Genomic DNA, 11932 nt, shown 5'->3' with positions numbered 1-11932 from the left:
GGAATTTATTATCAAGGTGTCGAACCCACTAGGCAGATCAGTCATGGTTGATAAAGTCTATGAGAATTGTCCTTTGACGATTCAGGGTCATTGTTTTCCGGCTAATCTTATGTTGTTACAATTTGATGAATTTGATGTAATACTTGGTATGGATTGGTTAGCACTGAATGATGTAATTGTAAATTATGGTAGTAAGTATATTAAATTGAAATGTCCGGATGGTGAGATTTTACTGGTTGATTCAAGAGAGTTGGGTACGCCTCCGGTTGTGATCACGGCAATGGTTGCTTAGAGATATATGAGAAACGGGTATGAAGCCTACCTTGCAATTGTATTAAACACTAAGAAAACAGAGTTGAAGATTAGTTTGTGCGTATAGTATGTGAGTACCTAGATGTATTTCTAGAAGAATTACCCGAATTACCTCCTGAAAGGGAAATAGAATTTGGTATTGAGCTAGTGCCAAGGACAGCTCCTATTTCAATTACTCCGTATAGGATGGCACCAACTGAATTGAGAGAATTGAAAGAACAGTTGCAAGAGCTGACGAATAAAGGTTTTGTAAGGCCGAGCATTTCACCTTGGGGTGCTCCCGTTCTATTTGTAAGGAAGAAAGATGGTTTGATGAGGTTATGTATAGATTATCACCAACTGAACAAGGTAACTATCAAGAATAAGTATCCTTTACCAATGATCGACGATTTATTCGATCAGTTAAGAGGAGCCACCGTGTTCTCTAAGATAGACTTGAGGTATGGCTATTATCAGCTGCGAGTTAAAGAATCAGATGTACCTAAGACAACTTTCAGAACGAGGTACGATCATTATGAATTTCTCGTCATGCCGTTTGGGTTAACGAATGCTCTGGCTGTATTCATGGATCTAATGAATAAGATCTTCCGGCCATATTTGGATAAGTTTTTCCTTGTGTTCATTAACGACATCTTGATTTATTCCAAAGATGAGTCAGAACATGCAAAGCACTTGAGAATTGTGTTGCAGAATTTGCAAGAAAAGCAGTTGTATGCTAAGTTTAGCGAGAGTGAGTTTTGGCTTCAGAAAGTTGGATTTTTGGGTTATATTGTTTTGGGTGAAAGCATCCGAGTCGATCCAAGTAAGATTTCTGCTATCGCCGAATGGAAACCACCTAAGAATGTAACCAACGTTAAAAGTTTTTTGGGCTTAGCCAGTTACTATCGAAGATTTGTGAAAGGATTCTCCATGAAAGCAACTCTGATGACGAGATTGTTACAGAAAAATGTTAAGTTGAATGGACAGAAAAGTATCAACGAAGTTTTGAGAAGTTAAAAACATTGTTAACTAAAGCTCTTGTTTTAGTATTGCCTGAGTCGGGAAAGGAATTTGTAGTCTACAGTGACGCATCTTCAAATAGACTAGGTTATGTACTTATGCAATATGGCAAAGAAATAGCCTATGCTTCACGACAGTTGAAGCCGCATGAGAAGAACTATCCCACACACGACCTAGAACTTGCCGCCATCGTTTTTGCTTTGAAAATTTGGAGGGATTATTTATATGGTAAGACTTGCCGTATATTCACTGACCACAAGAGTTTGAAGTATTTGATGACTCAAAAAGAATTAAATTTAAAGCAGCGAAGGTGGCTAGAGTTAATCAAGGATTACGAACTGATTATTTACTATCACCTGGGAAAGGCGAATGTGGTCGCTGACGCATTGAGCAAAAAATCCTTGTTTGCATTAAGGGCCATGGATGCTCATTTGGCATTGCTTGATGATGGTTTAGTCTTGGCTGAGCTAGAAGCTTGGCTGACATTTCTTCAGGAAATCTATGATGCTCAAACTAATGATGATGACTTGCAAGCTAAAAGAACTCAATGTGAGTCAGGTATTGAATCAGACTTTCAGATTAGTTCTGATAGATGTTTGATGTTCAGAGATAGGGTTTGTGTACCCAAAAATAATGAACTTCTTCAAAAAATTTTGCAATAAGCACATAACAACCGTTTGTCAATTCACCCAGGAAGTACCAAGATGTACAACGATTTGAAGAAAATGTACTGGTGGAATGGAATAAAAAGAGATATTTATGAATTTGTGTCGAAATGCCTAGTATGTCAGCAAGTTAAAGCTGAACATCAAGTTCCCTCAGGTTTGCTACAGCCTGCGATGGTCCCCGAATAGAAGTGAGACAGAGTTACTATGGATTTCGTGACAGGATTGCCATTGACTCCGAAGAAGAAAGATGTCGTATGGGTCTATAATGCCCTAAAAATTTAGGGTTTGTAATTTTGCTAGGTCTAACATAAATCACTTGTTTGGTGTGATGGCTAAGTGTTTTGGGCGTGATTAGGGGTGTCTGGGAAGGCCTGAGTTCGAGCTCTGGCTTTTGCAAAGAATTTTGTTTTTTTCCTCTTTAAAAGAACCTGGACGTTGGCACCTAGGCTTTATGAATAGTTGTGGTTGCTTGTTACCACAAAAGACTTTGAGGCTTGGTGGCATGTGGCGTGCATTGGAGGTGAGAAGACTGGGGTTCGAATCCCATAGAAGGTAAAGATGTTAATTTTGCTACTTGGGACGGCAAGAGTTAGTGGTGGACTGAAACTTTGTTGGGTGAGAGCTTGAATGGGTCTTGGAGGTTGTTATGGAGGGTTAAGGTGAGAGCTTGAATGGGTCTTGGAGGTTGTTATGGGTCTTGGAGGATTTCAAGGGATTTGAATGGGAAGGAATTGGAGCAGAATAGCGGTTTTTGTGAGTGCAATTTCGGCCAAGGGGTTTTGGGGGAGTGTGATTTCGACAATTAGGAATGTCATAGGTGCTGAATTGTTCTTAGACTATTTTAGGTTTTGCATTTTTTGCTCTCTTGATACATTTTCCCTCTGGTGCCGATTTCTTTTGGTGTCTTTTCAGGTAAAGCCGAAATTCTCCCTTGCTATTTTTTTCTTTTATTTTTCACTCTATGTCGAATACACTTTTTTGGTTCATTCTCTAGCCTGTGCCGAAACTCTTTTCCTATTCTTCTTTCTTTTTGACCCCTTTCCTTGTCACTTTATTGTGCTCTTTTCATTGGAGCCTTGACCGAATACCACTTGATCTTTCCCTCTCATCATATTCGGGTTTATCTTGGTGCTAGCCGAATATCTTTCTTTCTCTGTGGAATCTTTCCTACTTTGATCAAGGTAAGTGAGTTCATCTGGGTTGTCGAGTTTTTATCAATGGTGGAGCCTTGTTAATGCGGTTATCAAGTGTAGTTTCACAGTAGTGCCGATTCTCTCTTCTTCTATAGTGGTCTCCCTCTTTAACCTCTTATTTGTATCGATTGTTGTCAGGAGAACGTTCTTGGCATCGTATACATTGATTATAGGTGGTTCTGAGGTTGGCCGAAAGCTGTTATACTTCTCTCTGGGTTTACGTTTCGGTAAGGAGTGCACTTAGTCTAAGTTTATTACTTTTAAGGTTGCTAAATAGATGGGTTTTTTGTGCAGTTTGTCACCAATAGGTGAAGGTTGTTGGTTAAGGGTGGCTTAAACCTTACTTGTTCTTTCTAGGTGAAGTGCAGGGTGTGTAGCATACTCTTCTCCAAGCAGGTGTGTAGCCGTACACCATTCTGATACTGACCAAAAGCCAAAAGGTGTGTATTCACACCACTGTGTAACTATGAATCGGCAAAAGCTGAAAACCTGAAACTTCGGCATTTGTAATCGTACAAGCGTGTGAATGCTCGCCCGGTAAACCGAGCCACAAATCATGGGCTATAGAATGTAAAGGACACCGCGAGCGTTCTCATGGGCTTGGGCCGTTATGTGCCTCTATGGGCCGAAATGGGCAGTGTAGGCCCAATGGGATCGTAGGCCCACACGAAGTAAAATTCACAAAAGATGATAAATATTAGACTGGGCTATGGAATTCGTATTGCCATGGCTATATTTAAGCTAAATGGGCTACGCGAGCCTGTGGGCCCACTTGGGCCAAATGTTGGGCTGGGGCCCATTACACCGTTTCACCCAATTGGGTTATCTGAGTCGCTCGAGGTGACTGTAGACCTTCGATGAGGTCGTTATCTGTACCAAGACCCTAAAATCAATTAATTGACTGAAATACCCTTGAGGGGTAAAAATTAATGTTTTACCCCTAACTGACGATATGGCCTTTATAACACTAGTGGTAGGTTAAGTGATGTGTTTAAGACTTTTAAATGATTGGTTTTGAGTATGACATACTGCATGCACGTAATATCTATGACACGACATCTGTATGGGATTGGGTTTATGTTATGGAGGAAGTACTGTATTGGTGACTATGTCACGTTAACTATTACTGGTGGCTTGCCACACTTACTCCTACTGGCAGCAATGCTGTGTTATTATTACTGGTAGCTTTGTTGCGATATTGGTGTGCTGGTTGGGTGGCTTGATTGATATCTCCACGTAGTGTGTTGGTTGGTACGGATGGTGTGCTGGATGGTTATGGGATGGGTTGCATTTTGCACTATACTAAAAAAGTATTGGGCTTAGGCCCACACTGCTACTGTTTAAGGGCTAAGGCCCAGACTATATTGATACTGAATAGGGCTCAGGCCCAAATCGATACTGTATGTACTGTTTTCTATAGTCTGGTAAGGGATTACACACTGAGTTTTTGTAAACTCACCCTTTCTTTTAATTGTACAAGTAACCCTCAGACTTAGGCGGTTTGGAGCTGCGAGGGACCCGAGGTGGCCACACGATCACGAATGACTTTATTATTTAATGATTTCTATATTTGGGTTTTGTTTTTGTAATAAATCCATTTGGGGTTTTAACTTTTCATTGGGCTATGCCTTGGTATTCATTAACCGCTAGAGTACGAACATCGGGTTTTCAAAGTATTAACGTTTTCTATGATCAAACCTGTAACTTTAAATTCTGATAAAAACAAATGTATTGAAAACTATACACGTTTTAAACAACATGAAACACTAGGCATACACGGGCTTTAAAACTATAAAGTCTTTTTTGACACCGGTTTAACATCATAAGCTTGTCAAGTTTTCGGGTAATTAATGTGGCACGTCATATTCAGTCATAACGTCTAGGCCGAGTTTGGGGTGTTATATTTAGTGGTATCAGAGCCAGGTTACAAAACTCAGCAGTGGTGTGGGTAGTTTAAAAAGGTTTCTCTGAAATTTGGTTTTGAAATTTTTTCAATGGAACTTGACCTGTTTCTGAAATGATGTTACTGAAAGTGTGGCACACAGAGTCTCCAGCGCCAAATCTATAAGTTCTCTGCTAGTATCTACTGTTTTAAGTTGTATGGAAAACTGTTATAGATGGTAGCATTAAATTGGAAATCTCTGGTTAGAGAAAACTAACACTATAGAAGATTGATATTGGTAGTGGGATCTCAATTTGTAGAAACAAAACTCTAAATATTGTTTATCATAAAATATCTTTTAACAAACTGAATTTATAAACTGATAGCATAAAACTTTTAAATTCAGATAAAGCGCATATCGATATGAGCACTAGAGGTATTCATGGAAGGGGTACACGAGGCCGGAGTAGAGGCCGACGGAGTGCTAGGGCTAGGTCTTTAGCGTCGGGTCACATGCTTGCTAGGGAGACACCGGCTTCACCAGTAACTGAGACTGGGTCTCATGATCGAGCAATTGGGGATGATGCCTTGTCTCAGGCGATGCTATGAGTTCTTGAAAGGGTTGCTGGAGCAGTACGGGATCAGTGGCCCGGGGGTCAATTTCTGAGCGACTCCGATCCAATGGGGCGAAGATTTTTAGGGGTGTTTCTGGTGTAGCCCCGAACGTGGCAGAATATTGGTTAGAGGCTACGAAGCGGATAATGGATGATCTTGACTGTACTGTGGAATAGAAATTGAAAGGGGCATGTCATTACTGTGAGATAAGGCTTACCAATGGTGGCTCATTGTGAGGGAAGGTACACAAGCTGACTGTTTGACATGGGATTTCTTTAAGGCATCCTTTCAAGGGAAGTATATGGGCACAAGTTATGTGGATGCCCGAAGGAAGGAATTTCTGAACTTGACCCAGGGGAATAGGACGGTGGCGGCGTATGAGGCAGAGTTTCTGCGGTTGAGTCGTTATACTCGTGGGATAGTAGTGACTGAGTACGAATGCTGTGTGCATTTTGAGGACGATCTTCGTGATGAGTTGAGAGTTCTGATAGCTCCACAAAGGGAGCGAGACTTTGCTGCCCTAGTTGAGAAAGTAAAGATTGCTGAGGATGTGAAGCGCTCTGAGCGCCAGAATCGTGAGAAAGATAGGGGCAGAGGCAAAAGGGATTTTGGATCTTCGGGTTCTACAGGTAGGCCTATCAAGAGAGCCAAGGTTGATGGGCCAGTCCGAGCTGGAGACCCTGATGTTGCTACAAGACCGCAGCTCTGTGCTGATTGTAGGAGATCTCATTTGAGGGAGTGCTGGAAAAAGATTGGGGTATGCTTCAGATGTGGGTCTATGAATTATCAAGTAAGAAATTGTCCTCAGAGGCCTACTTAGATGCAAGCTACAGGGCAGGGTTATGTTCAGCCAGTGAGAGGTGGTTAGCTATTGAGAGGTCATGGACAGGCTAGAGGTGAAAATGGGTTTGGACGAGTCGTGAAGCACCAGTTCGAGGCACAAGTAATACCGAAGGGAGGAAACCAGCCTTGGTCTATGCTGCTCATTGCTGAGGGGATGGTGATGCCCTTGATGTCATAACTGGTATGTTCTTGATTCATAATTCACCATTTGTTCTTTAATTGATATTGGATCTACGCATTCGTATGTTGCGTGCACTGTGTTTGAAAAGTTGGGTATTCGGTTTGAGAGCACTGCTAGTGAAATGACGGTGTTGACTCCGCTAGGACAGTCGGTCAGGGTGGATAAGTTGTTCAGAGAAGTGCCCTTAGAAGTTCAAGGGGTCGTTTTTCCTACAAATTTGATGGAACTGCCATTCTGGGAATTTGATATTATTCTAGGCATGGATTGGCTGGTGAAGCATCGTGTGAAGTTAGATTGTGCTGCTAAGCGGTTGCTGTTGAGGACTTCGGAAGATGAGGGGGTGGCTGTAATAGGGGAGCGAAGAGATTACTTGTCTAATGTGATATCAGCGTTAAGAGCCGAGAAGCTGGTTCGCAAAGGTTGTGAGGCTTTTCTAGCATATGTTAGCAATTTAGAGACTACGAGTCATTCTGTTGAGGATATAAGAACTGTTAAGGAGTTTCCAGATGTTTTTCTAGAAGAGCTTCGTGGCTTGCCCCCAGACTGTAAGGTCGAATTTGGAATTGAGCTCTTACCTGGAATTGCTCCAGTGTCCATCGCCCCATATAGGATGGCACCAAAGGAGATAGTGGAGCTAAAGGCTCAAATTCAAGAGCTGTTAGACTGAGGGTTCTTTCGACCGAGTGTGTCCCCTTAGAGGGCACCAGTTTTTTTTGTAAAAAAGAAGGATGGGTCCATGCGCATGTGCATTGACTATCGTCAACTGAGTAAGCTGACTATCAAGAACAAGTACCCATTGCCGAGGATTGATGATCTGTTTGATCAATTATGAGGAGCTGCTGTGTTCTCCAAAATAGATCTTCGATCTGGGTACCATCAGCTAAAGGTTAAAGAAGCTGATGTGTATAAGACAGCGTTTAGGATTCGTTATGGTCATTAAGAGTTCCTAGTAATGCCGTTTGGGTTAACGAATGTACCAGCTGCATTCATGGACATGATGAACTGAGTATTTCAACCCTATCTAGATCGGTTCATAGTAGTGTTCATAGATGATATTTTAGTGTATTCAGGAAACGAGGAGTAGCATGATGAACACTTGCGGATTATCCTTCAAATTTTGAGACAGAAATAGTTGTACGTAAAATTCGGCAAGTGCAAGTTTTGGCTGCAAGAGGTGACATTTCTGGGTCACGTGGTATCTGCTGAAGGGATTAGGGTTGATCCTCGGAAAATTAAAGTCGTGTTGGGTTGGAAACCACCAAAGACTGTATCTAAGATTCAAAGTTTTCTAGGTTTAGCTGGATATTACAGACATTTTATGGAAGGCTTTTCAGTGATAGCTGCACCTTTGACTAAATTACCGCGAAAATGGGTGTCGTTTGTTTAGTCTGATAAGCAGCAAGAGAGTTTTGAGAAATTGAAGAAAGTTTAACTGAGGCTCCTATTTTGATACAGCCAGAGTCTGGGAAGGAATTTACTGTTTACAGTGATGCGTCACACGTTGGATTGGGATGTGTGTTGATGCAAGAAGAAATGGTGGTTGCTTATGCATCGCGGTAGTTTAAACCGCACGAAGCGAATTACCCCACTCATGAATTGAAGTTGGCGGCGATGGTGTTTGCACTAAAAATTTGGAGGCATTATTTATATGGGGAGAGAATGATTATTTATACATACCATAAAAGCCTTAAGTACCTCCTTACTCAGAAGGAGTTGAACCTTAGGCAACGAAGGTGGGTTGAGTTGCTTAAAGATTATGACTGTTCAATTGAATACCATCCAGGCAAGGCTAATATGGTAGCTGACGCATGGAGCTGTAGAGTTGTCTCTGATTTAAGAGCAATGTTTGCTCGTCTTAGCCTTTTCGATGATGGTAGCTTGTTAGATGAACTGCAAGTGAGACCAACTTGGACTGATCAAATTAAGGAGAAACAGTTATTGGATGAGTCACTAGTTCCTCGTTTTCAACAAGTGGAAAATGGTGAGACTTCAGATTTTGGACTGAATGGGGAAGGGGTGTTATGTTTCCGTGGAAGAGTGTGTATACCGAAGGATTTTACTCTGAGGCAATCTATTCTGCGAGAGGCATATGGGAGTTCTAATGCCATGCATCCTGGTTGGAATAAGCTATACCGAGATCTTTGTGAGTTGTATTGGTGGCCTGGGTTAAAACGCGAAGTTACCGATTATGTAAGTAAGTGCTTGACGTGTCAGCAAGTTAAGGCTGAACATCAGTTACCTTCTAGATTACTACAGTTAGATAAGATTCCGCTCTGGAAGTAGGAGAGGGTGACCATCAATTTTGTGAGCGGGCTACCCTTAACACCTTCTAAGAAGGATTCGGTTTGGGTAATTATAGATCGACTGACTAAGTTTTCCTATTTTATACCGGTCTGCACTAATTATTCATTACAAAGGTTGGCCAAGTTGTACGTGGCTGAGATTGTAAGATTGCATGGTGTATCAGTTTCTATCATATCTGATAGGGATCTTAGGTTCACTTCTTGGTTCTGAAATAAATTACACGAGGCTTTGGGTACATGGCTGGATTTCAATACTGCGTTTCATCCTCAGACAGATGGACAGTCTGAGAGAGTAATCCAGATATTGGAAGACATGTTAAGAAGTTGTGTATTAGATTTCAAGGGCAGTTGGGATGATTATTTACTGTTGGCGAAATTTGCGTATAACAACAGCTATCAGTCCAGTATACGAATGGCACTGTACGAAGCGTTGTATGGTTGTAGGTGTCGTACTCCTACTTGTTGGACTAAACTAGGGGAGCGACGAATCCTAGGGCTGGAGCTAATTGCTGATACAGAAGACAAGGTGAAGCTGATTTGAGATCGGTTGGAAGAAGCGTTTGATAGGCAAAAGTCCTATTCAGACTTAAAGCGTAAGGAGATCGAGTACTCGGTGGGGAATTATGTCTTTCTTAAGGTATCACTATGGAAGAAGATTCTGAGGTTTGGGCGGAAGGGCAAGCTGAGCCCTAGGTTTATTGGGCCTTACCGGATACTTAAGTGTGTAGGACCGGTTGCGTATCAACTTGAGTTGCCTTCAGAGCTGGATAGAATTCATGAAGTGTTTCACGTTTCAATCCTTAGGCAGTACCATTCTAATCCCTCACACATCGTGTCAGTAGAGGAAATTGAAGTTAGGCCTGATCTAACCATCGAGGAGGAGCCAGTTCAGATATTAGAGCGTGACGTTAAAGTGCTAAGAAAGAAACAAGTTCCACTGGTCAAAGTACTTTGGCGTAATCATGGAGTAGAAGAAGCCACGTGGGAACCAGAAGAGGCGATACGACATCAATACCCTCATCTATTTTGACTAGGTAAATTTCAAGGCCGAAATTTCTCTAAGAGGGGGCAGAGTTGTAATGCCCTAAAAATTTAGGGTTTGTAATTTTGCCAAGTCTGACATAAACCGCATGTTTGGTGTGATGGCTAAGTGTTTTGGGAGTGATTGGGGATGTTTGGGAAGGCCTGAGTTCGAGCTCTAGCTTTTGCAAAGAATTTTGTTTTTTTCCTCTTTAAAAGAACCTAGACGTTGGCACCTAGGCTTTATGAATAGTTGTGGTTCCTTGTTACCACTAAAGAGTTTGTGGCTTGGTCGTGTGGCGTGCATTGGAGGTGAGAAGACTGGGGTTTGAATCCCATAGAAGGTAAAGATGTTAATTTTGCTGCTTGGGATGGCAAGAGTTAGTGGTGACTGAAACTCTGTTGGGTGAGAGTTTGAATGGGTCTTAGAGGATTTCAAGGGATTTGAATGGGAAGGAGTTGGAGCCGAATAGGGGTGTTTGTGAGTGCAATTTTGGCCAAGGGGTTTTGGGGGAGTGTGATTTCGACAATTAGGAAGGGTATAGGTGCCGAATTGTTCTTAGACTATTTCGGGTTTTGCATTTTTTGCTCTCTTGATACCTTTTCCATTTGGTGACGATTTCTTTTGGTGTCTTTTCAAGTAAAGCCGAAATTCTCCCTTGCTATTTTTTTCTTTTATTTTTCACTTTGTGCCGAATACACTTTTTCAGTTTATTCTCTAGCCCGTGCTGAAACTCTTTTCCTACTCTTCTTTCGTTTTGACCCCTTTCCTTGTCACTCTATTGTGTTCTTTTCATCGGAGCCTTGACCGAATACCGCTTTCTCTTTCGCTCCCATCTTATTCGGGTTTATCTTGGTGCTAGCCGAATATCTTTCTTTCTCCGCGGAATCTTTCCTACTTTGATCAAAGTAAGTGAGTTCATCTTGGTTGTCGAGTTTTTATTAATGGCGGAGCCTTGTAATGCGGTTACCAAATGTAGTTTCACAGTAGTGTAGATTCTCTCTTCTTCTATAGTGGTCTCCCTCTTTAACCTCTTCTTTGTATCGATTATTGTCAGGAGAACGTTCGTGGCATCGTGTGTGTTGATTATAGGTGGTTTGGGAGTTGGCCGAAAGCTGTTATCCTCCTCTTTGGGTTTACGTTTCAGTAAGGAGTGCACTTAGTCTAAGTTTATTACTTTCAAGGTTGCTCAATGGATGGGTTTTCTGTGCAGTTTGTCACCAATAGGTGAAGGTTGTTGGTTAAGGGTGGTTTCAACCTTACTGGTTCTTTCTAGGTGAAGCGCGTGGTGTGTAGCGTACTCTTCTCCAAGTAGGTGTGTAACCGTACACCATTCTGATACTGACCAAAAGCCAAAAGGTGTGTATTCACAGCACTGCGTAACTATAAATCGGCAAAAACCGAAAAATTGAAACTTCGGCATTTGCGATCACACGAGCGTGCGAACGCTCGCAAGGTAAACCGAGCCACAAATCATGGGCGACAGACGGTAGAGCCACCGCGAGCGCTCTCGTGGGCTTAGGTCATTATGGGCCTCTATGGTCCAAAATGTACCGTATGGGCCCAATGGGCTCATGGGCCCATGCAAATTAAATTCATGAAAGATGATAAATATTGGACTGGATTATGGAATTCGCATAGCCATGGCTAGATTTAGGCGAAATGGGCCACGCAAGCCTGTAGGCCCACTTGGGCCGAATGTTGGGCTGGGTGCCCATTACACCGTTTCACCCAATTGGGTTATCTGAGCCGCTCGAGGCCACTGTAGACCTTCGATGAGGTCATTATCTGTACCGAGACCCTAAAACCAGTTAAATGACCGAAATACCCTTGAGGAGTAAATATTACTATTTTACCCCTAACTAACGATATGACCTTTATAACGCTAGTGGTAGGTTAAGTGATGTGTGTAAGA

The 11932-nt window shown here is 42.1% G+C and overlaps 1 protein-coding gene across 1 annotated transcript; it reads left to right on the top strand.

Annotated features, from left to right (window-relative positions):
- The first annotated feature begins 9309 nt into the window (after positions 1–9309).
- Positions 9310–10026, top strand: LOC121211170 (uncharacterized). Its single transcript, XM_041083613.1, has 2 exons — positions 9310–9522; positions 9634–10026. Exons 1-2 carry the CDS (start codon positions 9310–9312, stop codon positions 10024–10026), a joined length of 606 nt encoding a protein of 201 aa, XP_040939547.1.
- The last annotated feature ends 1906 nt before the right edge of the window (positions 10027–11932 follow it).

This window comes from Gossypium hirsutum, chromosome A02, assembly GCF_007990345.1.
Source record: "Gossypium hirsutum isolate 1008001.06 chromosome A02, Gossypium_hirsutum_v2.1, whole genome shotgun sequence".
NCBI classification, from domain to species: Eukaryota; Viridiplantae; Streptophyta; class Magnoliopsida; order Malvales; family Malvaceae; genus Gossypium; species Gossypium hirsutum.
Note: the sequence above shows the minus strand (reverse complement) of the source record. Positions and strands in the feature narration are given on the sequence as shown.